Source organism: Diadema antillarum, unplaced genomic scaffold, assembly GCF_040938485.1.
Source record: "Diadema antillarum isolate AM-2024a unplaced genomic scaffold, OU_Dant_1.0 scf00000163, whole genome shotgun sequence".
Classification (NCBI taxonomy): domain Eukaryota; kingdom Metazoa; phylum Echinodermata; class Echinoidea; order Diadematoida; family Diadematidae; genus Diadema; species Diadema antillarum.
The window spans coordinates 696244-724111 of NW_027271052.1; the positions used below are offsets into that span (position 1 = coordinate 696244).

General features: G+C 38.7%; 1 protein-coding gene across 1 annotated transcript; it reads left to right on the forward strand.

The window, feature by feature from the left end:
• The first annotated feature begins 696 nt into the window (after window positions 1–696).
• LOC139722294 (protein dead ringer homolog) lies at window positions 697–27754 on the forward strand. The gene is made up of 7 exons (XM_071633603.1): window positions 697–732; window positions 1447–2283; window positions 3143–3215; window positions 18488–18671; window positions 24999–25261; window positions 26699–26905; window positions 27585–27754. Exons 1-7 carry the CDS (start codon window positions 697–699, stop codon window positions 27752–27754), a joined length of 1770 nt encoding a protein of 589 aa, XP_071489704.1.
• The last annotated feature ends 114 nt before the right edge of the window (window positions 27755–27868 follow it).

The window sequence follows — 27868 nt, forward strand, 5'->3', positions numbered from 1 at the left end:
TGATTTTAATTCAAATCTCGATTTGATTTTACTTCTGTCGTGAGCCTTCTGCTCAGCAAAGCCAGTTATAGCAGCTTGCCGAGGGGTCGCATTTCTGGAGAAGAGCTTTGTTGCGCAATAGCGCGCAGCTCAACACCTCTCACCTACGTACATTCCTTTACATCACCGTTGTTTCATCCATTGGTCTTTCGGCGGCCGTGCATTATCTGTGCAGTTGGCATGGTGTGCTGAGGAGACTTGCTCGCCCGCACGTTGCCGCATCGGTGTCATCTCGCTCATTCACATACTTAGTACTGAGTTTTCTGACCCAAGGACAGGGATATCCTGCGTGGAACACAGGGAAGGTTGCTGGATTCTTGGTGGAGCACATAGAACCTAGGTTCCAACAGTTCACGAAATTAAGAAATTGCGTCACCTGATCAAATGGGTGCAGAAGTAATATAAATTCGTGGCAATTTGTCAACTAATAAGACGTAGAGTATTACAAAAGAGCCGAATTGGTTGAAAGTTTGCGCCAGTGATTTTCAATCAGAGCTCGGGTGAGGCACCGCGCGGTCAGCATCGGCGGAAGAGACGGCTGTTTTCTGGGTATACTGCTGCGGGTAGACTGGACTATATTGTTGCGATACCTCTTCATCGAATTTGAACAACTGTGCAGGGAAATTCTCCCCAACGCATCAAATCAGTTACTGGATGATGGAATCAATTATGACTGCTCCCCCGAAACACCTGGTGAGTATGAATTCCATGTTATATCACTCAAAAAAGAACATCTTAATTCTTGATCTCAGTCCAAACAACACGCTATTGGTATTGGTCCCTAATTCATTATGATCTTGTCTTGATTTGCGTTGTGACTTACACTTGCATTTTATCCAGAGTTTGTACTACGAGTTTGAGAGTCAAACTAGTGTTATGTAAAGTTGATTTTGTGTGTCTTTTTTTAATTTCTAGCCAGTTATACTGCATTTTTTCTTTCTTTGCTTTGATACCTAGCTCTGTTTAAATTGTATTTTATGCCAAACAATCTTCCCTAGTTTTTCCACCTCATCATCCCGCAACACAAGCTCACACATCTGTTAATAGGGCCTACCTTGCAATCTTATGTATAATTCATGGTGGCTTTAATCTTTCACCTCCATCTTAAATCGTCGTTTTCCTCCTACTCTGGTTCAAATGAGAGAGCCCTCAACTGAAAAAAAAAATAAAAAACTTTTTCCGACTCTACTAGTAATCTTTATGTGTTTGGTTGTTGTTTTTTTTTTTGGTAGTATTGTCACTCCTGAATAACTCTTGCATGTACTTCATCTCTGACCAGAAAGACTTGTTTGAATGTTATTACATAACCTTTGTTATTTGCCATTGCTATGTGAGATTATGTACTTTTCTATTCTTTTTTAACTTCTGATTGATTTTTTTTCTTTTCATTTTTTATTTCACTTCCAGTCTCCAAGACACCTCGCCATGTATGAAATGTCACGGCGAGAACTCCTGGAACAATACATACACCAGAATGGCCATGAAGAGAGTGATCATCCAGACAAACCAAGGAGAATGAGTGTGGATCCAGCCAGCGATGAGGAACTGGATCGTGAGGAGGCGGTTACCAAGGAGAGAGAAGAAGATGAGCGGAGGCGGGTGATGGAAGAGCAGAGGCGCATCATCGAGGAGCAGCGTCGCATCGTGGAGGAGCAGAGGAGGAGGCTGGTGGAAGAGCAGCAGAGGCAGCTGATGGAGGAGGAAGATGAGGAGCGGAGACTTCTCATGGAGGAGCACCGGAGACGTCTCATGAGGGAAGAGAGGGAAGGCATCCACGACAAGAACCGTAGGGAGGAGGAGGAGGAGGAGGAGGAGGAGGAGGGTAACGAGGAGGAGATGCAGACGCGAGATGAGGAACTGCGTGTCAGACGCGATGCAGCCCAAGCCCACATCGACCTCAACATGATGCGTGCGAACTCACATCTGAAGGAGATCATCAACAAGAACCGGCGATTCAGCTCCCCTCCCGGTCCCACCGAAGACCTGTCTCCGCGACACACTAATGGTAGCATCCATGACAGCGACAGCGAGTCTTACCTCACACATCGTGCAGCGCACGGTGGCAGCCCAGACCTTCCTCACTCATTTGTGAAAGCCTCGCACCCCCTCATCAAGAATGAGGAAATCCTTGAAAAGACGGACATTGACATCGGCTTGAAGGATGACCTCAAAACCACCAGCATGGATGACCGGGATGGAGAGAAACCACAGACAGAGTGGTCATTTGAAGAACAGTTCAAACAGGTACCAGATGTTACCATCCCTTCATGGCTATTTAACAGATCTTAAAAATAATGTGCAACACGGGTCATAAAGCCATGTGCATATCGTCGGGTGAGAATGAAAAGGGTGTAAATTGCCACTAAACCCATTTTGTTTGAGGCAACTTAATGCCCTTCTCATTCTCAGCTGACAATTTAATGACACTTGAAATGTGAAAAAAAAGTATAAAGTCAACATTTTTATGATAACCTTGTGACTGTTGTAAGTTCGATGAAACCAAAGTCTAGCAGCTACAGTGTTGAATTGTCAGTGGAAGCTCATGTTAACCATTGACTGCTGTAACTGTAAAAGTTTTTGTGAATTGAGAGACTAAGGAAAAAGGATTTTCATCTTCAGAGATTCAGTGTGAGCAGCTGTTTAGATGTTGCTGTTTGTAAAGTCTCTTGATAAAATTTTCAGTCTATAGTCACTGCTTGTGCAGTGGAACCTCTTACAAAAATGTCAGACATTTAAAACGTTGACATTTGAGGGGGTAATTTTCCAGGTCCCAACTCTATATATTTCTGTGTTTTGCACCCTGATGTAGTCATAAACCTGATATGATGATGGTAATAATAAGGTTATGGTCATTTTTTTTTAGTTTTTGTCATTATGATTTCTCTTTTTTCAGCTCTTTGATTTCTTGTTGGTTGAACAGAACTACAAATTTGTACTGAGCGCTGAGGATTAAGTGATAGAATTACGAAATCGAGTCTAGTACTGGGGTTGGTAATAATTCAACTACCATTTGAATACTTGTGTCTTTAAATGTTTTCATGTGATTACATGTGGATATGATCCATTGACTTTTTATTTTCCTCATTTCCCCTCATTTTTCCAGCTGTATGAGCTATCAGCAGATCCTAAAAGAAAGGAGTTCTTGGACGATCTTTTTAGCTTCATGCAGAAGAGAGGTGAGTAACAGGTCTTCACTTGTTTCAAAGCTTGATTCAGCAATTCCTCTTCATCTTCACCAACATGTTGTAGTTTTCTTCCAAGTCAAGTAGAATTTTTTCTATTCTCTTTTCCCTTTGAGGGATACCTAAATTGGTCAAATGCTGATGTTAATAATACAGAACGGTATTGTTACAATTGTAGCACTACCCAGTAATCGTACATCTCAGTATAGTATCATACATGTTTTTTCCTTATTTTGTTAGTTTGTCACGAAGTACAGGTGTAGCTACATTCTAAAGTACATACTACTCATGGCCATCATGTTCTAGTGTGAGATTAGAGACAGCTGATGTAACTGGATCTCACCAATAGAATTCACACAAAATCATGCAATGCTAGTAACAGCTACATTGTAGGTATTAGGTAAATGAGATGGTCCCCCATTAGACTTTTTTTATCACCCGATATGAAAAAAAAAAAAAAAACTTTATTGTATTTGCATCCAGAATTCTAAGCATTCAGGGGCTTTTCTACGAATTTTGTATTGTTTGGCAATCAGAGATATGCTGGTTATGATATACCTATCAAATTAAGTGACATGGTAACATACTTATGAAACTGCAACATCTGTTTGACCAACACCCAGAGTTAGGTATTAATTGGCATTGACAACTCTTCTGAGTGCAAAATCAGATTAATTATGCAAATTTTGACTCTGAGAGGGGGACTACTTATCAGATTTAGCTCGGGCCAGAGGGGACTGAAAATTTATCTATTGATTCAGCATGGCTTTTGATTTCAGTCAGTCCCATCTTGGTTCTCTGGATGGCAAATTAATGACATGATGTCAGCGTGCATCAGATCAATACCAATTAGATGGATATGCTACTCTCTCATGAATGCTGCACAATCTGTCGCTGGAAATCGGAATGGAAGTGTTGGTATCTGCAGGTGGTATAATAGCAATCTGATTCAAATCCAACCTGGGCAGCTTCCATACTTTTACCAGAAATGCATACAGAGTTTGCTTTGATGAGCAGGTTAATGCAGAGCATTGCAAGTGAAGTATTAGTGATAATCAAGCACCATAAGGAAAACAAAAAAACAGTACTGATAAACAAAACAGAAACAGACCAAACATGATATGTCTTAACAGGAGACATGGTAGCAAATGAGAGCAAAATACTTCTGTTAGTGAGAAGCTTTGTACAGCATATGTACTTAAAACAAATTGAGAATTTGGTACTACTATTGTAGTTATCTAAGATGAAAGATAAGTGTGAAGCACTGCCATGTTGAGGGTTTTTTTTTTCCATTTCCAATCATATCAAAAGGAAAAAAAAAACTTAGTACCACCTCATTTTATTATCTTGTTGAGCTGTTGGTTGGTCATCGGAAACTTCTGATTAGCATCGCCCATTGTAAGATTTTGTTCTTCTTTCATGTTCATGTGAAAGAATTGATCCTGAAACCCAGGATTTGTGGAAAGATCAAATTCACTTTTAATGCATCATCACAAATGGATTGCTTACCCAAATTTTGTCAATTTTGTTCATACAATGAAGAATGACCACCTTTCTATAAACTCATGAACTCTGAAGTAAATTCAGCATGAAACTTTGATAGCCAGCTACTGAAATTGCTGATTGCATTTGAAGCATTGGGCTAATTATAAAAGTGCCAATCAAACTTTTATCTTCACTGACAAAGCAAAGTAACAGAGAATTTTCACAATACATTGATTTTGATATTGTATGATGTCCCATCTTGAGCGGTATTTTGCCTACTGATTTTTTTTTCTTTTTTTTTTTTGTTGGGGGGGGGGGTTGCATCTAGGGTTTGGCAAAGAGGGTCATGCTCAGTATCTGGAAAATGGATGACAACAATGTTCTCTCAATATCATTGTAGTCATATTTGAGAGAGAGAGGAGATATTTGAAGCACTTGCTGATGTAGATCCCCCACAACATTGTTGGATTGAGTGTATAACTTGCCCTGGGATTGGTATCAAATCAAACATTTTGACCTTCATTGCACAGATTTTCTTGAGAAAAGTGGAACTGGGGTTGTTCTTTTTCTGTGTGCTTGTGTGTGTGTGTGTGTGTGTGTGTGTGTCTGTGTTATTTGTTTGTGCATGTGTAATGTGCTGTATCTAAAGGTTCAGCTCATTAACTTGCTTTCTGATGAACATTAGGAAAACAGACAATTTCACCACACAATGTTTACATCAAATATTGCTTTGTTTTTATAGCATTCAGACAATAAACCTCAGTACAGTAACCATATTACATCAGTGGGTTGTGTTCATGGGAACTTTGTATGTAAAAGTCTGTAGTAGAAACTTTAGTTAAATGTCAGGTAGGTTTAATCATGTAATGCATAAAAAGCAGGAGTGTTTATGGTTGTTAATATTAATTACCTTTCCACATTTAAGTATGTTGTAATAGTGTGTACATAGTTGTTTGTTTTTTATCTTCTTTTGTTCTTCTCTGAAGTTGCTGTTTCTTTTAAGATGCAGGTTCAGTAAGAATCAAAAGGCTTCATTTCAGTGGAATAGTAATTACTCGGCCTAATTGCTAAAATAGAATCTGGCTTGGATGCTGAGAGCATAACTGTAATGGAATATATAATTTGAAAGTTGAGGTTGTTGTAATAGTGCTGTTATGGCTTGATGTTCATGGACATGAAGACAAAAGAAGGAATTAATTACCAATCAGTGCTGTCAAACCCCCTGTTGGTCCTCTTAATTAGAAATAAATTGATTTCACTGGAAAAAAAGCCAGCACTATCTTAGAGTGGCATCTCGGATGAAAAGAAATGGATCAAAGACGAGTTTGATCCAATGTAAATGAGGGTGAGACAAGACGCTAAGTGGTGCTCCATGGTCCACGATAACACCAAGAGCAAACACTGATATCATCAAATTATTAGCTGCAAGCATCAAGCATTTTGTGTCAATGTAACTTGTAAGAGAGCTGTTTGACAAAATGTGTAAAATTAAAAAGTGAAATGTTAGTCAGCATTGGAGTTACCATCATGGGTACTATTCTAGTGTATAATACCATGAATAAGTGATTATTTTTCCCACTTTCACTGAGTGATTGATGGGAATTTACGGCAGTTTGCTCCATTTTGTTGTGAAGGAACATGATGATCTCCAAGAACAATGGAAGATAGTTTTACAGGCGCGTGCTAGGTCAGTACATGTAACAATCAATATCAATGCTAGAGCAACAAAAGGGTCTAGACTGCATACAGTCTTTGGCCTTGTGTTCATGGATGAATTCAAGGGTTTTTTAAACCTTCTGCATTGGAAGGTAGTTTCCTTCCTTTTAGAAAATCAAGTACAAGTCTAATGCTTAGTTTTGATTAGCAAGTAGAGGGCTCGACACTTACATTGTACATCTCTCTGTGGTTGCCTATTCTGGCCACTATCAAAATATTTGCATTTGAAATTTTGGTGGCCCAAAATTGAAATGTATCAACCCGACATAAAAGGTAACATAACAGTTCATTTCTTTTTTTTAGTTTAAGTTGCTCAGTGGGGCCACCAAAAGATAGCCTTTTTGGAAATTTGGTGCCCCGACATCAGTTTTTCGTGGCCCCAGGCCACTGGGCCACCGCTAATTTTGGGCCCTGAAATATACACTTTGACTGGATGTTTTAGATTGACAATGAATTATGACTTTTCACACAGTGATGAATAATTTTTGGTGTTGAGTAAGAAAAGTGTTAAGAAAATGAAATGTCATTGATATAGGTGTGATAATAATTGTCCAATATTTTGACATTTCATTCTACAGTTAATCTCTGAATACATTAAAACAGTAGTCCTGAAGATTTTGATCCCAGAAGGATCAAATACAATAATTTGTCTGTTTTTTCTGCATCCTACAGTGAGGGATTGCAGCAGACCAGCTTAGCATGTAAGATTCTTCAAACTTGAGGGCATCTTTCACTCTTAATACAGAATTGTAGATGGGGTGCTTCAGTGCTTGTCACATTGGATTTTCTAGTGTGCATGAAATGGGAAAAGGAACACGATTATCCCAAGAGTTTTTAAGGATTCATACAATCGTTTCCGCCCGGGCTTTTGTGGGTAAAAAGAATATGCAGAACCCTTATTTGACAGTAAATCAACTCCCTCGATCCTTTGCTTCCCATTCACCGATGTAAGATTTCATGTACTACAGTCGAGTAGAGAGATACACCAACAAAAGATGTAAATTTATCCCTGTTATCTACAAATTATAGTGGGTAAAGTGTATGGAAGCGCGTTCAATGCAGAGTTGGAAGCACTGCAAAAAGGGGGTTATTTGGAGGCATTTAACTGGTTAGGTTTGACTTAATATTATTCTGGAGAGGAGGAAGACTTCAAAGCAGATCTATGTCATCTTAATTGCACACCCCAAGAAAGGTCTGTTGTTGTACAGGGTAAAACTGGGGCAGCCTTATTCCCAGTTGCCTTTCTAATGAACATATTCAAGTCTTGTGTTTCCATTTTCACTCTAATACATCAGAAATCTATTTTCATTTATCTGAATGATCACCAATGATCACTCTGTTTTCAAAGGCTGTCATTTGTGTACAAAAAGACCTTGTATGTTACAACACCAAGGTTCTGTAGTCTTCCTCTATTTTGATAACTTGTGTAGGAGTATGTTAAACACAACAGTGTAGCTGTAACAGCTTTTCAACATAATTCTGATCACATTTGAAACAGAACATGTTCTTTGATATCAAAACTATGAAGCTATCACATGCTAACCTATATCCACCTTTATTCTCAGACAAGTATCCACTGGGATTTAAAAGGGAGACATGTTTCATGTATGTGCTCCAAATTGTCACTCATTTGAAAGCAGAGTTCAATTTTGTATTCACATTTTGATAGACATCTAGTATAAAATTTATGATAGAAATAAAACAGCATATATAACTTTAAACAATTTTATATAAGTTACCCTTTAATCGTAACTTTTGCTGTCAGTTTGCAAGCTTCTAACTCTAACTGACTGGAGACGAGCAAGGTTGCGCACTCTAATTGTGGCTGCTTAATGCTGCATAGAAAGAGACATCTTGGAACATGCTGCTGTCCTCCGCTATCTTGTAATACTGACCAAAGTGGTTGGCTCTATTTGCTGTTGAGATGTTGGCAGCTTGAGTGAATGTGGCACCTGTAAACAGGTACAGGGTGAAATACATCTAAGAGAAACTTTTTTTTCCCTCCTCCAGTATCAACTGGATGCTAAGCCGGCCAAATTAAGCTTTACCGCAAATTTTTCCTTCTAAGTATCCCCTGTCTTCTACCCATCCAGTGTTAAATCTAAAAGCTAATATGATGATGCCGTCCCAATAGCGCTACTGAAAATTCCTGTTTGTTTGAGTCACCGTGACAGTGGGTGTGTGAAAGGGAATCACACATTCCTCTTCCCCCTTGAGGGTGTTTGATCCATCCAAAATTCGAGCTTGATTGTTCGGGCCCACTCCGTGTATTATCTCACCTAGCTGGTAGAATCGGCATCCCAAGTTTGCGCGGAAGGAGCTCCATTGAAAAAAACACGAACTACACCAGCAGTAATCCTCTACTTTCTTCTTTTTTTTTTTCATTCCCCAAGTGGACGTATTTGTCACAATGGTTGGTGTTTAATCAAGGATTCATCCAGCTTCCCAATCTGAAGAAAGAGGTTTAATCTCCGGTACTATCATCCGGCAAATTTATTCTGCCATTGAGCAGTGGTAGCCACTGGTGGGCCTCTTAAGTTCTTCTTGCCACTGTATCGAGCTGGAATCAAAAGAGCTGTTTACTTCCCTTTGGCTTGTCCCATTTACCCACGTTTCTGGAGGGAAGTGGGCCACTCTTTCAATTGTCCAAAAAAAAAAAAGAAACACAAATCACCGCCCAAGAGCTTGTGGTGGAGATGGACAACACAAAACAGAAGGAATTACTTTTCTGGGAACGAAGAGATGTTGTTGAATAATAGCTGGTCTTTGATTGGTAGGAAATACCTTGAGTCAGTTTGTGCAGTGGAAAAAGGGAACACTTTCACAAAACATCACAGAATCAAATTGTATGATAAAAGGAAATCAATAGGATGGCATGTTGGTTGATGTGTGTTGGCTGGGAAAGAGGCTGGCACTCTCAGCTGAGGTGCTGCCCGATGAAAAGGTCGTCATCATTCTCAAAGAATGCACCTCTTAGGCTGCATTTGTGTGGTTTATGATAACTATGCAAAAGGAGCAGTGACCACAGACTGTTCCATTATTCCAGCATAATGGCAATTAATGACTCAGTTCTCTTCTTCAACATTTGTCAGTCATTCACCCAGCTCAATTAATTACATCAATTGGGAGAACTGGGAGCATAAAGCCTGAAAATGACTGCAGTTGTGGGGGTAAATTGAAAGTGGGAATGGTTTCACAGAAGAAAGAGGAATTGTTGTCAGTCAGTGATCTCACCAAAAATAAGATAATGCAGTCTAAAAAAGCCATTTGATTTCTTGAAGATTCTGAGAACCTCAAATGTTTTTCTTCTTGTTTTGAGGAATACACTAAAAGCACCTGCACACTGAGTGCCCTGTGTGTGGTACCTTGTGGTCACCACACAAATGGGTAATACTGAAGTGCTTTACTATCATTCAGTTGTCATTGGTATATCCACAGGCCATTTAGTAGCTGTCCACAGAATAGCAATGATATGATTAAAGGTATATTATGTCATATATTACTATCGAAAAAAGACTTTTGGTCGCATTACTCCCAAAATGTCAAACTGCGGAAGATCTTGATAATATGTAAAAATCTTGCACTTCCCCCATACCATGCATGGGTTGTAATAATATTTTACTCTTGTTTCCATGTTGTTGTTGTTGTTAGTTTTTTCAGTTGCCCCTCCTCTGAATAAGAAAGTGACGTACCGTATATGTGGGAAAGAACACTTGGACTTAAGATGTTCACACAGAGTAGCTGGCATTAGTGGAGGCATCATTATAAAAGCACATTATATACTGTGGTTATCGATCCCATCTTCCTACCTCTTACGGCCAAATTTAGCAGTGAATCCCATCCAGAATCAATACGCATCAATGGAGGACCATTTTGATCCCCTCTTATCACTCGCTTGGCCATCCCGCCCGGATGCATTGAACTTGTCAGTAGTCCAGTGCGGCTGAATAGATAATTGATTCCATTCCAGCCAATTCAAAGCTGTAGAGGATTCCTCATTAATCCCTACTGATGGGAAACTAACAGTTGCCCGCTTTACCTTTTTTTCCCTCCATCTTCCCCTTCGCGTAATCCTTTTGAATAAAAAAAGTGCTGTACTACTTCTCCTAATCCCCCCTGAATCCTTCTTTGAATCTATAGATCCCTAGTAAGGACTTTCCCAGATATAAAGGAGGAATGAAAGGGAGATGCCCGTGTCATTGAACCCTGTAGAGCTAATGTCATTAGGGACCTGCTGACTAACTGAAGGGGGCAACTTTCAATTGGTGTTAGCATGTGAATTAAAACGAAAAATCAATGCAAGGTATTCAATTTTCAGCAGTCTTTCTGAAGCTTTAAAACCAATAACTTTGTCTTCTGTTGATAACCCAGCCCAGTTTGGTCCTCCCCTCCCCCCCTCTCCAAAGTCAAATTCAAAGGCACATTAAAATAATCCTCAACTTTGTTCCTTAATCTATGCCTGAGACCCCTCCCCCCCCCCCCCCCCCCATCCAAATCAACAATCAAGTAGACAGCTGTACACTGTATCAGGACTTATATATTTCAAATTCATTAATCAGACTTCCAGAGTATCCTTGACAGCAGTACAAAAAGAAAGATGTTTTTGAAAAGGGGAGAACATCACTACAGTAATTCATGCTAATTCATATCATTATTTTATTTTTATTCTCTTATTTTTGTGTTTTGCAGCCAAGATACCCTTTAACGTAGATACTGGCACCTTGTTAATTTTGCAAAGGGGGCACTCTTCATTCTTCCATGAAGCAGCGAGTCATGTCAATGTGATGTAAATGCAGGTTTGTGTGATTAGTATTTCACAAACAACAGGTGTATACTTTAATCACCGTTCTCTCAGGGATATGTGCACCAGTTATGTCCAAGGCTGACAACAAGAGGAGTGCACTTTTCTGTCTGCGAACAACAACAAAAGCATTATGAATCCATAGTTCATATGTCATTGAACAAGTCTCTTTGATTCTCTGTTTGATCTTATTTTCTTTTAACGATCATTTAGTGGGACGTTTCTGGAGAGCATTCTGTTGAGATGTGTTATTCCAGAAAAGACAAAACATCTCCTGGCACTGGTTCTGCAGATAAAAAGTACATGTAGTTGAAGGACTGCAGTAATTACAGTTCTCTTCTTTAATCAACTGCTTTTTTTTTTCTCTCTCTCTCTTTTTTTTCTTACCTTTCTTTTGTCTGCTTCACCTGAGATGGCTGAATTGAAGAAGGGTTCTAAAGTGGCTTCTCTGGAGATCAAAGATCATTAACTAGCAAATCCTCCCCTGGGATAGAGGTGGTTTGGTGATTTAGGCGGGAGGAAAGAGGAGATTACGGGGCCCCAGTTAAACTTGATATCCTCTGATGAAAACCATTAAGTGGAAGTTGCAAAATATGATTATGACACAGGTGTTTTTTGAGAAGTGTTGATTAGTTGTCATTTATAGGCCACGCAAGCTCTGTCTTTTTTAAGATTTGATTAGTCAGATCAAGTGGATTTTTGAGCGCTGCTCTTTCTTGCTAGATATGAAATGTTTCAAGAGGGTAGTTATTATATTCATTTTTTAAAATGAAATAGCAAAATGGGCCCATTTTTCAATAGATTTTCAGGAGTAGACTTAATTCTAGCACAAAAGAAATAAAATATTTTAATTACGAAGCACATCTTTGCACACGGCAGAATATGTACAAGGTTTACATTCAAACCAATTAATGTCTTTTACTTGTCCCTGGATTATACCTCAGAGTGAGATAAAGCAATACCTTTTACAAGAAAGACAAGTTGCAGAAAAAATGCACTCGTCAAATTTAGTTCAACGTGTATAATGAATACTGTATACGCTATATATTTCGCGGGGGTTTTATTTTCGCGAATTTCGCGAGTCGGGAGCTATTCGCGAAATTAACAACACGCGAAAATATTACCTTCCAAAATGAATCCCTTGCCTTGATGATACGAACATTTCAGTACTAAACTACTAGTATACCATGTCATGGCTTACCGAACAGACCATACTGGCTAAGCTTGTTTACGCACGTCCACATCTACTTACGAATACTGTAGAGAGCAAATCCATTATCGCAAGGGGACCACTCGTCAGAAATCTAGGGGACCATGCACTCGTCAGAAATCTAGCGCGATGGACTTAACCACTTCAAAAATATTGAATTCTAACTTACTAGTTCGCAGAGTTTGCAAGTCTTTTTCATGCAGTGTATAACTAGTATCATTCTTATTTGCTAGTAAGTTGAACATTCACACTTTCTTTGCCACTTGATATTTTCTCTGGTCCCCCAATCGCGAATTTAACCACTCGCGAAAATGTGTGACAGCGGCAATTCGCGAAAATTTATGTACGCGAAAATTATAGCGTATACAGTAGATACTACTGACTGTAACTTGAACTATCACCGAGAAAGAGATAGAGTCAGTTAAGTCTTACTTCAGTGTTGTGGAAGTTGCTACCAGGGGGACTTGTTGTCACTTTTATATCCATGGGGAATCAATTTCAAAGTAATGAAGAGGGCTAATAGGGAACATATTTGTGGATCTAGAAAGTAATTGTCATACTACCCAGATCCACTGGAGGTGCCATGTTTACACCGCTTCCTGCCTGTGTGTCTGCCCAGGGCTGTGAAGACTTATTCCCACCATTACAGTGCCACGCCTATTGGCATGGTTTTGATTAATTCTCCCTTATGTTGAGAGGACGGCGGCTATTTGTCATCGTTGCGCTAATTCGTGCCCTCTCCCAAGTTCTGATCAGATGATTGGACGTAGGGTCCTTACCGGATTAATCCTCCGCAAACTGGTGAATGCCTGCCATGAATTGTGCCTAAAATTGAATTACACGCCAGACTAAAGTCTTGATTCCCGATGATGGGCAGGTCGCACTCAATGATATACGGAAATCTCCGGGAGATGACCTGCACTTTGATTCTGAGGCAGCTTTCGAGAGTGAGAAATCCTTTCTGACTGCAACACAGACTTTGTCAACTAATTTTTCAATTTTTCATTGTCAGTTTATCCTTCATGGCAAGGCACTGGCAGTTTTAAGTGAAATTCTTATTTTCTCCGTATTGTTTACACCCTTTGTGAAAATGTTCAGATTAATTTTTATACTTACCTGACTTATAGAAATAGAATCTCTTTCATCTGAAACTTTGTATGTAATTTACAGTCTTCAGAAGGAACAGAAAGACAGACATGAAGAGGTGGGTACATCATGCTCTTCTCAAAGGCAATTAGTATCTCTTCCCTCTAGTGTAGAAATCATCGAGCAAGACATCCCTAGATACCAAACAGTGGATCACCCCCACATTATTATTGTTTGTCTCCCTAAATAAAAGGGGGAGGGGGGTACAATCTCCCTCCATGATGAGGGACAGTTTCCTTACACATGTGGTCGGCCAAGATAAGACATGAGATGTTCCTGCGCTCATAGGCTTTATCGGAAGCTGGAGAGGTTATTGCGATGAAAACATGCTATTGATACAGTGCTGGGGTCTATTAAGAGAACCAGGCTTTCTTACCTGTACACCTCTGCCTCCTCTGAGTATTTCTTCCAAACTTATCAGTGCATCACGAAGTTGCTTGCGTGGAGTAAGGTAAGATCATCCTCTTAACACCCCTCTCAGATGACAAACGCCCCAATCTGATATAAGCATCTCAATCTCCAAGTGCTTGTTGGTTCATGGGATTTGGATAAAATTTCTAGCGCAAGGCACAAAAAAGCAACAACAGCAACAACAAGAGAGAAGAAGCAGCAATAGTTATCAAATACCAATAAAAAAAACAAACAAAAACAAACAAACAAATGGACCTGCATCGTTTACAAGCTGAACATAGGTAGCAATCTGAGACAATGGCTTGCAGAGAAGACAACAATGAGGTTAGATCAATTTTTGAAGCTTGTATCAAAAACCAAAGGTTGAAGAGGATGAGGTCACTGAAAAGAATCACTATTTCTAGGTTGTGGGGAACAAGAAACGATTGTTACGGAATACTGAAGTTTAGCAATATGAGTCTCTCTTTTCCATAGTAAGAGTTTTTACAGTAAATGGCATTATCTATATTGTGTTTATTTCTTGTTTTAGTAAAAGCATTCTTAAAACTGAATCAGACAAAACGGTGAAAGTGACAACCTGCAGTTAAAAGTTTTTGCTGCCTTCAGAGTTTGTGGGAAATTGCTTGCCCTACTGCACCAAAGTGATCACATTAGTACTGTCATTGTACCATTAAAATCTGTTCTGCATTTGAGCTAGGTAAACCAGTTGTGATTTATCACATGTACACTCTACATCGCAGAAAATATAATGTACCATTATATCATTTTTAGAATCAATTTTCCTTTAATTAGGAAGGCCTCTACCGAGCAAAAATTTGATTCCCCAATCTGCACTCGATGCAACTCTGAACCTCTTAGAAATAGTATTCTTCAGCATGCAAACTGAACCTTTTATTATTTGCATGGCAAGTTAAGTACTATGTTTGTCATTGTGCATTGTGTGGTCTCCATTAGAGATTTGTATTTCTCAGGGGTATAGTCATCGTACACGTTTGCAAGATTGAAATAAGATGCATTTGGAAAGAAAACCCCTGAAGCTCATGTCCATCGATATTGTCTTTTTTTAGGGTGAGACAGGATTAAATTCATCCTTGGTTGATTAGAAACCATGGGAAAACATAAACCATGAATTGTCGCCCGGGAATAAAGAACAAGGAAGGTAAATATTCATTCCACATTTCAACAGGTATGAAATGATAAATATCTGTAGCCCCCTTCTCTTTCTCTGCCCAAAGCTTGCTGTGGAGAGATGTGGGTTATCGGAAAGCCTCCATTAATGGGAAGTACGCACAGGTTAGGTCGATGACAAGCAGACATTGATACCATAGCCCAAAAAAGGCAGTTGTCAAAATGTTGGAGTTATTTGATTTCAAGATCATGGCAAGCTTGGCTGCAAAGATTGCGGTCCATTCCGAGCGTGGCGAGTTCAATGATTACAGTGGAGGCTACCGCGTTGTTTCCGATCATCCTTTAGGGTTAGCGGAGTAAGGCGATTGTAGGCTAAGATCGGACTCTGGTCCACCTGATAGTGGGCTGGGACTTAAGTGAGAGTTTTGCCCCTTTCTCAATTCTCCTTTCAAAATACTACATCATATTCTCCCATTAGCTTGTATACATAATTTGTGTATGTGTGTGTGTGTGTGTGTGTGTGTGTGTGTGTGTTCTGATACCTGTATGGTATAAATCCAGATTTAGTAGCAAGATACAATAGACTTTCCCCCTGATATTTTGGAACTGTTCTCAAAGATCATCAAGTTTTATTGGTGTATACCTCTCCCTCATCCTGTACTATGCAAATAGTATTTTGCAATCAAAGTTCTGAGACACTTCTGAAGATCGTGACTATCATTTTTTAAAAGTATTATTATGATTTGAGATAACGTTAGCAAAAGTTATGAGAAAGTATGCTATTGATCAGTACAACATGTGTTTGACAAATTGTCATCAAAAGATTGTATTAAGTTAACAGCTAAAATGAATATCAAATTATCAAAAAGAGAAAACAACTTTTATTTGATTTTTTTTTCAAAGGGGGAATTTCTTCGCAAAGAATGTGATATGTTGCTGTGAAAAATGGAAATGAAGTGTGTTCATCTGTAACAAGTATGTGAAAGTAAAACCTCCAGAAGGACATCGGGAGTGTGAGCCAAGAATTGAACTCGTAGCTTTGATCCAATATTGGTTATGGTGGCCTTCATGTTGGGGCACAAGCTTGTTTACCAGAATTAGATAAACAATAAAATTGAAATCAATAGGAAAGTCTGACGCTCCGTGGTGGGGCGCAACAAAGGCACATGAGAGATCAAATGAAAAATGTCATTGTGGTTTGCGAGGATGGCACACACCTGACAGATGGAGGACTTGTTACCCATTGTGTGGGAACATATGTCCTGTGCGGCCAAAGAAAAGAGAGAGAGTGCGTATCGACAGGTTGGGACAATGGTCGAACAGGGTTAGCCATTAGAATTAAACCCAGGGAGGACAAAAGACTTACAAAGCACAGAACTCTCTCACACTGCCGGCAAGGATTGTAACGCACTCTCTCCAGCTCCTACTTTTCCCCCCATCAATTTTTTATCGACGTACACCATTGTCTTGGGGTTTTGATCCTTCCCGATTCAGTGGGCAGGATTTAGTCGCTTGTCAATAACGGGACAAGGGAGGATAAAGCCCCGCAAGGCAAAGGATTTCTTTCTTTGATATATCAGTGTGTGTTTATGTGTTCGACCTAACCTCATCAGCAGGTTGATGGTGAAAAAATGTGGTGGATCTATATAATGTTTGTAGAGAAGATGATACCAATGATGTTGATGAAAATTGATGATGTTGATAACACTGGTAGTTACACCGTTAAAGATAGTCCTTGGGCATCCTGGCAAAAATACATCACTCAGTGTGAAAAAAAAGACCATGTTCTCTGCTAATTACTGTCTCCTCTGGTTTTCATGCCGAATTAATCACCCCCGACCAGAGAAATCAATATCTTGCAAATGCCTGGCAAGTTGTCGCCGACATTCCTCTTCCATTTCTGGGCCAATCCTAACAAAGGAGCCGACGCATGTGCGGGAATTCAGTGAAGTCACACAAGAGAAGAAAAAGAAGCGGCGAAAACTCCGCTGGCTTTGTCTCGCTGAGCTAAGTGGCCACGCATTATATCGAAGATGCACAATTAGCCCAGCTTCCTGTATCAATGCAAATGAATTAGGCCTTTGATATACAATTTCCACCTCCCGTATTTGAGACAATAACCTCCTTTTATACGGCTTTTCCTGCCATTGCATGGAGGTGATTAGATTTGCTGCGTGTTTTCCTAAACCCATATTTTCAGCATCCTCACAGCATGGGATCTTGTTACACCTCGAGCTAGTCGTGCAATTTGTAGCACTCATCGAGAGCTAGCACTTAATCCTCAGCCTAGTGTTTACCACCGCTCTAATGAAGATTGGATTTGTAAATTATGCACCATTCTTATCTTGTCATCGCAATGCATACCTCCGTATGTGGGCTATAATTGAGATGCTTAATTGAAACAAGATGTGGCTTTTTATATTTGTGGACACGCTTTTAGTGGGTCTAATTGTCAAAGCCTTGGAATTACAGACAGAAATTAAAGTGAAAACAAAATGATCTTCAAAATTGAACGAATGACACCCTTGTGTGGTATGATTAGGTTACCCTAGACATTCGTGGCTTGATAATTTATGATGTTATCGATACAAAGTCATTTCTTAGTGGTTACCAGTGGTCAGAGTTTGTCAGATGAAGGATGTATGATATTACTTCATTATTTTGACTCTTTTAATTTTATTTTCTCAGGGCAGGGGACAGGTTTCTAGTTGTTCACCTACACTGCAGAGTAGAAGCTATCAAAACACAAAAGTAGATCAATGCTTTGAGGCTTTCTGCCAGTCTCAAGTGTGGATGTTTTCAGAAAGATTCTGAAAGACCTGGGAAAACAGAAACCACAAAATCTCTCAGGGTTTCTTTTCTACTCACTGTTCTTGAAGCAGAAAGAAAATATTACAGAAAGAATTATCTTCATGATTTTTAAAAGATTCTCAGATTATGTAAAAAATATGCTTCTATGAAATCTATTTTCTCTCTTGGAAAACCATGCAAACAAGATTGATAAGGAGTACATATTTCCACAAATCTGAATCCCATGAAATTAATATTACTGTTGAAATGTGTCTACACTAACAGTAGTTCAACATTGATGACTGGAGAGTGTACCATCACAGTGTTTGAGTTATTGTTGCATGGCTGTCACCCTCTTAGGGGCGGATCCAGGAATTCCATAAAGAGGGAAAATTAAAGGGGGTGCGTGCAACCCCCCCCCCCCAAAAAAAAAAAGAAGATTTCTCTTATTATTTCTTGTTTGTAACAAAAAATAAGGGGACGCCAGTGCGCCCTCCTCTGGATCTGCCACTGCTTCTACTAGTCATTTTCAAAAGGTTATTCTCATCTTCGTTGCTTGTCTTGATGCCTGAACTGCAGGGACGCCAGTGAACAGGATTCCTATCATGGCCAAACAGGTGCTGGACCTGTATGAGCTGTACAACCTGGTGGTGGCTAAAGGGGGACTGGTAGAAGTGATTAACAAGAAGCAGTGGAGGGAGATCACTAAGGGGCTCAACCTCCCTGCCTCCATCACCAGTGCAGCCTTCACTCTCAGGACACAGTGAGTTCATCCCTCATCTCATTCTCATCACTGACAAGTTTAAAGGTCAAGTTCACTGTTATAAACATGTGGATTGAGTGAATGCAGCAATATTAGTAGAACATACAGTTGTTTCAGCAAGAGTTTGAGGAAAATCGGGCAATTTGTTCAAAAGTTATTAATTTTTGAAGTTTCTGCTCAGTCACTGCTGGATGAGAAGACCACTACAGCTTGTGATGTCACATGCGTAGAACGATATAAAGAAAATATAAAGAAAATTCAACATATTTTCACTTTTCTCGCATTATGAAAGAACACTTGACTTGCCTCTTTCAGAAGGCAAGGGAGAACATTATTGCCCTAATATGTCAGTGACAAGTCAAGGAAATGTGTAATTTTTTCCAAAAATTAAATTTTGTGAAATTCTCTTTATATTTTAGTTATATTGTTCTATGCATGTGACATACACTGTAGTAGTCATCTCATCCAGCAGTGATTGCGCAGAAACTTCAAAAATTAATAACTTTTTAATGGACTGTCCAATTTTTATCAAACTTTCACTGATATGTTCTAGTGATATTACGGCATTCACTCAGTCCACATGTATGTGAAGATGGACTTGTTCTTTAACTTCATGTATATGTGGATTGAGTGAATGCAGCAATACCATTATAGAGCACATCAGTGAAAGTTTGAGGAAAGTTTGAGGAAAGTTTGAGACTACTACAGAAACTACTACTAGAAAAACAAAAGAGAATTCCACAAACTCACTTTTTAAGTAATCGTTCCCTCTACTTTTTACCAACATGTGTTAATGGGAATATATGCTCATTTATTATGTGAGAAATTTGAATTCATATTGAATTTTCTTTATGTTTTCTTTATACCGTTCTATGCATGAGACATCACAAACTGTAGTATTCTTCTCATCCAATGATGGTGGCATTGAAACTTCAAAAATTCATAACTTCTGAAGGGATTGACTGATTCTCCTCAAACTTTCACTGATGTGTTCTGCTGATATCGCTGCAATCACTCAATCCATTTCTATATGATGGTGAACCTGTCCTTAAAATGGAAGATGGAAAGAATGAAGGAAAGCAAAACCTGGAAAAAAATTAACATGAACCAACAAGGCTGTGCCTTCTTTCAAACAATCTGAATTCTTCATTTTCAACTTTGACGATACATCTATAGACCTGTAGTCATTCATTACTGTGTCAGGTATCAGGTACTAACACTACAGAAACCCACTGGTTGGCAAAGGGTAATAAATTGCACACTTTGAAATTCTCATGCACTTGTGACAGTCCAGTATCCTCACCATGCTCTTAAAAAAGAATAATAATAAAAATAAAAAATAAACATGTAACTAAATATAACTAAATATAAATGGATATCTATCCCTCAAGGGTATGTGGCTATTATATTTGCAAATGTGGGCTGACAGGAAACAATGAAACATTTTATTTCTTTGGCAGAGATCTTTTTGAACACTACAGACAAAGTCACCTTGAAGTCTTGCGCATAGAAACTCTCAAACATGGATACGTAGGTCTTATGTCCACAGTCACTTTGAGTCAAATCAAATTTCATATGTCATTTCAAGTTGAGAAATAAGTCACTTTGGTATAGCAAATAAAAAAAAAGATTCTCACATTTGCTTGATATTAGTCTGCAATTATTGAATGAGTAAAGTGTTCTATTTTCCATTAACCCTGGGGTAGATCTCATGGCAAATTGGATTGAGTAATAGCTGTGCTGTATTTAATGTTACATGTTTAGAATTGTATCATCACAACAATAGTGGTCTACTTCATCAGGTCTGCTGATGTCTTCAATTTTGTTGTCTTTATTCATTTACAATATTGAAAGAACTTAGAACAATCAAGGAAAAGAAGGTGATTGAAGTAATTTTAGGAGCAGGACATATAACTCCGTAATTTGTGATCTAGGAACTGTGTCTGACTCAAAGTTTTAAAGAGGGATTTATTTTGACATTGTGGGGGCTGTGTTGTAACATACAGCTGTACCAGTATTTTTTATGAAGAGATATTTATGAGGGCAGTTCCTCGAAACTGTAATGAGATCCCAGAATGCTGTGCAATGTGGCAAACGAAACGACTGAGGCATTGATAGAGCCCTAAAAATGGTATATTAGATTTAGCATGGTAATTCATAAATGGTTCCGGAAGAAATTAATGACGTGCAAGCACTTCAAGCAAAAAGTGTAGTGATACATGAGACAAAGTCAGTTGGAAGATGGCATACTTATTTTATATGTGAATATCAAAAAGGAGAAGTGTGTGTCTGTATGAAAGTCGAAGTCAAATTCTTTGTGGGAACTTTGTATCCACTGGAGTGACATGGGAATGGAAGGATAGTCCTGGCTGGACATACAAGATTTGAAAGCTGTCAGGCCATAGCTCTGATATATAGGTTCTTGTGGTTGAAATGTATCTTTCACTGTTGTCCACAGAGACAGACCTTGAAGTTCGGACACCTGTAAACAAAGTGGAGCAGCATGAACTCCATTGCTTTGTCATACCAAAGATACTGGAGCAGAGAAGGAGAACTTTTTTAGGAAGTAGTAGGTGCATTTGATTAGGATTAATTCATCTGCAAAATACACCTCATTTGGAGTCTGGACATGCTCTCTTTGGAATTAGCGGGACTATTTTGTTTTTGGTATAGATTCAGCAACACCTGACATTTTTTTTTTTCATTATAAAAGTCATAGTCTTCGTGTAGGACCTGAGCAGAGTTAGAACTTAAAAAGAAATAAAAGAAACCTAGTTCAAATTTCAAGACTGAAGTGAAACAAGTTTTGTTCACTTAGACATGAAAGATGAAAGACATAAAATCTTTTATGCATTTTTAACATTTTTTTTCTTTATAGATGTACATGTATAATGTCAGTGAAGAATCATGTACAGATTTGAGACTGGTGTTACAAATCAACCTGTTCCTTACTTGATTGTTCAACCCAACAGACTTTGTATGGACTCACCAATTTCTGTTAGACGACAAATTAAGCGTAGTTTAGGATATTCAGACTTGCCTTAGAAAACTATGAAAAGCATTGTTACTTTTTGATATATTTCTTCCACTGTTACCAAAGTTAACACTTCCTACATTGATGCCACCTTTTGAAGAATCAGATATGAATTTTTAAAGCTGAAATGATACTGATTTGAAGATTTTTCTTTATTCATTTCTTTGACTGATCTGTTAAAACTGGCACAGAATTCTCCTATCCAATCATTTCATGAAACTATAAAGAACAAGAGGCTTTAATGATGAGGAAATAGTTACAGTGGGTCTCGAAGTAAATGGATAGCGGCATATAAAACTTGCAAAACTCAAGAATAGGGACAGTTTACTCCCATTACTATGCATAAAGGTGGCAGCTAATTAGCAGTTCATCACATGGACTGATTCACAATTTCTTAGTACCAGGTATCTGTATTAATAACTGCTTCATATGATTGTGTACAATTGCCTTTTTTTGTAAAATCAAAATTGAAAATGAAGTTTATTTGAAACAGTAAATATCATAGAGTAAATAATCATGAAATTGGAAAAATGTACAAAATACTCAATTTGTTTGACGATTTATCTGGTGGTTTAAAACTAGAGGGATTTTGCTTTGGATATGCTGTCAATGCAAAGTTGAGTATGATAGGAAGATTGGAACGATCCTTCTCATTGATAACATTATTGACAGAGTTATTGTGACCTTATTGCGACCCACATTTTTACCACCTGTGCCTGTGCTTTAAATAATGTTTGTGGTGTAGAAACAGCCCAGGTGTAACCGGGGGCTCTGCGTGTCTCGATGAGTGAGTGGCTCCACGGATCAGGCGGTGTTCGCAACTGTGGCAAACTGCTAAAAAGTTTTTTTAATCTCTCGAGGTATCTGTGTGCCCTTTAGGAAGAGAGAGTGAACGAGATCCCAGAGTCTCAACGAGGAGTATCAAATGAAAGATTACTGATAATGAACATAAGAAAGTTGATGCAGAAAGCTGGAGGGAAGGAGAGTGAGAGAGGAAAGGGGTTATAGTGCCATACCTGGTCAACTGAAGAATGTATTCTATGCAAGGAGAGATATTCTTCTTTCATACAAGAAGAAGAGATAGCAAAAATATAATTGTAGAAGATGAATTTTAAGACTTTTTCGGCCCACTCTTCGGGTATGAAAGTAGAAACAAAGAGGGAACATAAACAACACTATAACAGACTTGTGAATACAATTCTTGTAGATTATACATAATGATACAAGGATATGAGAGATTATAGTATATGGGAGTATGTACAAGTGTGAGTTAAATGAAAAGTGAAAACAAACAAAAGAACAAAAAGTAAAATAAAATAATGTATGTGATAATAAAACACCAAATTGTACACAACAAGAGCCTATATACGTAGACAATCTACATGTTAGTCTTTTACAAGCTAAACAAAGCAGGATACTAAATGTATTTCACCATCCTACCCCTATGAGTACTTGTAGGTCAAACTCTTTTTTTTAACCATCTGTGGCGCTTTGACAATTTTCTTTCTCCGAATTTTTAGAAAATTGCAACGTGATAAGGTGAGTAAATCTTGCTAATCTTCACCTGGGAGGTGCTTTAGTATCAAAAAAGTTCCATCATGAATGTGCAGAGCACTTGGAAACATTCTTTGACATAACTCTCTGAGGCACATAAAAATGTCTCCCTTTGAAAATATTATAAGAACGAATAAAAATGTCAGGTGAAATACATCACCTTTGTGAGAAGACAAACAAAGTGTGCTCTGCATATCACAATGTGATGTGTTTGCATTAAATTTTAAATACAGATGATTCATATGATCTACATGTCTCTTGCTAAATATAAAATAGATGACTAGAGAAGCTTTTAAAAGTAAACAGTCTGTTGAATGAAAGCAGTGTGGCATGTACGACAGTTACAAAACAGTGTGTGGGATTCAAGTATGAATGGCATTTCTGTTTATATTAGATGTGTGAGCAAGAATATTTTTCCTCCCATACTGGTTTGGAATAAGACTACATTAGTATAGTGAAAAGAGATATAGATGCAGAGTATACCAGCAAAAGCAAATTTAATTGGTGAAGGTTTTAGCAGATAGAAAGTCTGCTTTGGTGAAATTCACTCTAATCAATGTTGGATGAATTTCAGTTTCGTTTTTTACCCGTTGAGGATGAACTGATTCTGCTTTAACACACATTTCCCACAAACACCTGGCTGAATATACTCGCAACTAGTCTTCAACAGGTTAAGTAAAATGTATCACACCAAGCCAACTTTCTGCCTTCATGTATCCAACCACCACCGGACGAATTTTATAATTCAAGCTTCCTCTTCATGAGCCCAGTGATAGTGGGGGTGGGGAGGGGAGAGAATAATTATGATCTGTGGAAAATTACATTTCCAGGAGAATATACTTTTGTACTCTCTGAATACAGACTTTTCTCATAAATGTGTACAGGGTGTTTGGCCTAGACTGTGCATGCACTCACAGGCACTTTTGATTGGAGTTGACAGATGGTATTGTGGCATTTAGAATTACAATTTAGGTCTCATGACTTCTCAATGATTAGGGCATTTATCAAGGTCACTGTTTAAGGAATTGTGTTTATGTTTCCTACACATTTGAAGCATACTATTGAGTACTTTCATATACGACAAACTTTAATCATTATTGTTCTAGATATCTTGTTTTCTGTGTGCTGCTATGAACTGTTTGAACTCTTATATTCAGCCATGTGTAGGATTCTAAAGAAGCTGTTCTTTATAAGATTCTGAAGAACATGTTCTTAAAATCCAATTGATTTTGTACAAGTTCCATCAAGTTCTTCAAATGAAATGAATGAAATTAGAAAAAAAAATCTGGAAAATTCATCATGTACTCATATCATAAGATGCTTTGAATTGACCTATATTAGCATAGAATGTTTTGTAGTTTTGCTAACAGCATTTTAGTTAATTGATATCAATACCCAGAACCTTGATGCACAGCATACCTTCATAATGTTTTTGATTCCTGGAGCTAAGTTTGCATCGTGATTTGTAGCCATCAACTGCTACAGAATAATGGATGATTCATTGTTTCCTATGTCCCTGAAATAAAAGTGCCTAGGTGTTCCATGTTGGTTTTTCTTGGAAATCATAACCCTAACCTGCACACTATCGGCATGATGTATAGGTTTTAAATGTATCATGTTTGCCGTTTGTTCGCTTTTTATCAAACTCCTACCTGACAGCCGAACTTTGCATTATGCTTCAATGTCCTTTATTGTGTTTACCCTAACTTGATCTTGTATCCGCTTTTATATATTACCAGATACATGAAGTACCTGTACCCATATGAGTGTGAGAAGAAGAACCTCAGCTCTCCCTCCGAGCTTCAGTCTGCTATTGATGGTAACCGGCGGGAGGGGCGTCGCCCTTCCTACCACAGCCCACACATGCATTCCCGGCCCCCCTCACTGGCCTACCATGGGCTGGACCTTCACACCCCTACCGGCTCTCCTCCGCCTACCATGATTCCACATCCATCCAGAATTCCCACTCTTCCATCCAGGTTATCACCATCAACATCACCAGGTACAAAATGTATAAATCAACAGCAGCTATAAGAGTAATACTATAACAAACAGCAGTATTACACCAATGTGATATAATAACATTGTGTTCACAATTGTTGGAGGGTTTGCTTTAAAGGTAGGGGATACCTTTGACAGACCTCCCAAAATGCAGCAAAACATTAAATATGAACCTCAGGGGACTTGCTTAGGCCACTGCTTAGAAATTTGGAAGTCAACAGTTATCTAAAATTTGAATAATGCACAAAATTCAACTACTCAGTAGTTCTGTGAGTCAGCCACACTTAAGCCTTTTTGTTGCATTCTTCTGTATTTGTGATCTATAAACACAAATCTAAAAGTACAAGAGCTGATGTAATAACATATAGAGTGTGTGGTAAGAATGTATATATAGAAATGTTTGTAAGTGTTGATGAACTTTCTTCACAAAATATACATGATGGACACACATGCAGTACATGGGTCTGCAAAGGTAGCCTAGTAATGTACTGGAATTTACGGTGAGCCCCGAAAACAATTCAATTCAAAATCTAACCGTCAAAAAAATGTACTAAATGTTACCTTCCACTTTCAATACTTTATGGGAGTTTCTAAAATGATATTCTCTTCAACATACCACTGTATTTATACAACTCTTCATTTAAGGCATGCAAATGGGATTCCCTACCTTTAAGCTTTATCTTACTGGCAACTTTGTAATCATAAATCACTTGTGGTAAGAAAAATGCCAGTGCTTGTACCATGTACTCTAGGGGGAGGGCTCCAGTGCCCTTTAAGTGTAGCAGTTGATCTTTTAGGCTGTCTTTACCATTAGCAATGTGTTTGCAATGTCAGCATCACACAGGACCCCTTTTTGGAGAGTCCAGATGTTAAGCCCAATTCTGAATAGGGTCTGTCCTGGGGTGTATTCTTTCTGAGGGAAAGATCACTAGAAGTTATGGTAAAGTGAGGTATGTTTGTTTGATCTGTCATACAGATTGTCCCATTGTAGAAGAGATGATTAGACACACAAGAAAACAGACTGCAATCAAAATGACTGAAATAAATGGACAAAAGAAAGATGCTATCAGTGGCCATAGAATGAACAAGAGTGGTGTTTGATGGGTACATTTGTGTAGGTGAAATAGCATCACAAATTACATAATTAGTGGTTGTTTGGGACATTTTAAAGGCTCATTTTTCCAGGCTCTTGTCATTCACACAGAGAGAAACTCTATAGAGATTCATTCATCATTTCAATAACTGATGGAAAAAAAAGGTGATCATGGCCCTCTTGCCTTGTCCAGGCAAGTCTTGGTTTCAGAGTTCAGAAATTCCCTTTTAACCCATTGAGGATGAGTCAGAGTATACTCGGGCAAGTGTGTATGGGAAATGCGTGTTGTAGCAAAATCAGCCAGTCCTCAACGGGTTAAAAATATATTGTTCTTGTCCATTACAGGTGAGGATGATCACATCCCCCTCACCCTGCCCAGACAGGGAAGTCTCAGCCATGCAGCGATGCTGGCAGAGTTGGCAGAGAGGGGTGCAATCCCGCCCCCATCCAAGCGCTCCCTACTGGCAGAGGAGCACCATCAGCGCCTCCTTCATCTCCAGCAGCAGCACCTGCTTATGCCCACTGCCCACCTCAAAGTCAGCAGTGCGCGAGGTATGTTGGCTACCATACACACTGATACTCAGACACAGAAGACAATGTTTATCATTATTTGATCTGATATCTCTCACATATCATTGGCCTTTATATGCTAAAAGGGCCGTAAAGAATGACTTCCCTTGTTATGCCAAAAGGGCACTAAGAGTGTACAAAGTCTATAGTGTTACGGGCCTTTTTGCATAACAGTGGAAGTGGTTCAAGGCCCTTTTGGTATAAGACCGACGATATGTACATACACTGTACATTGTGTACACGTGCACACACATACACTACACATTGAGTATTTCTTATACATGATACTACAGTAGGCAATGAACATGGAGTTTCTCTCTCTCTCTAATACAGACAACACAAACACATAGTCGATGTACTCATGGCATTCAAAAGACGTCCAGGTGTTACATTGATGATGATGAATGTAATGCTAATGATAGATACTGACTTTTGTAGATCACTTTTCAGCCACATTGTACAGTCATGTGTTAATCACCTTACAGATGTATTTTTTCAACGATAAGAGATAAGAAGAAAAAACGAATACTAGCACTCCAAAGTTCTCCCTTTGTATAATGTATACACAAACATATGATATTATATGTATACATAATTATGAAATATAATATTGACTGCTTGTGACTATATTTCATATTTACTTTCTCTGAACCTATTCCAGCCCACCCCGAGTCTGGAATGCCTCTGTTTGAAGTGCGAGGTGACAACTCACTGGTAATGAGCATCGAGCTCAATGGGGTGTTCTACCAGGGCGTGCTGTACCCCAGGGGTGCACCGGGACACCCCTTGATTGGCATACCAATCCCACGGTCCAGTGCTTCTCCCAAGTAACGATCGTGAGAAAGGGACGTCTTAATTGTTGTATAATATGTGTAAAGTACTTAAAAGAGTAAGAAAAGCCAAGAAAATGTAGAGGTAAAATAAGTTTTGATAGTACTTTAATTT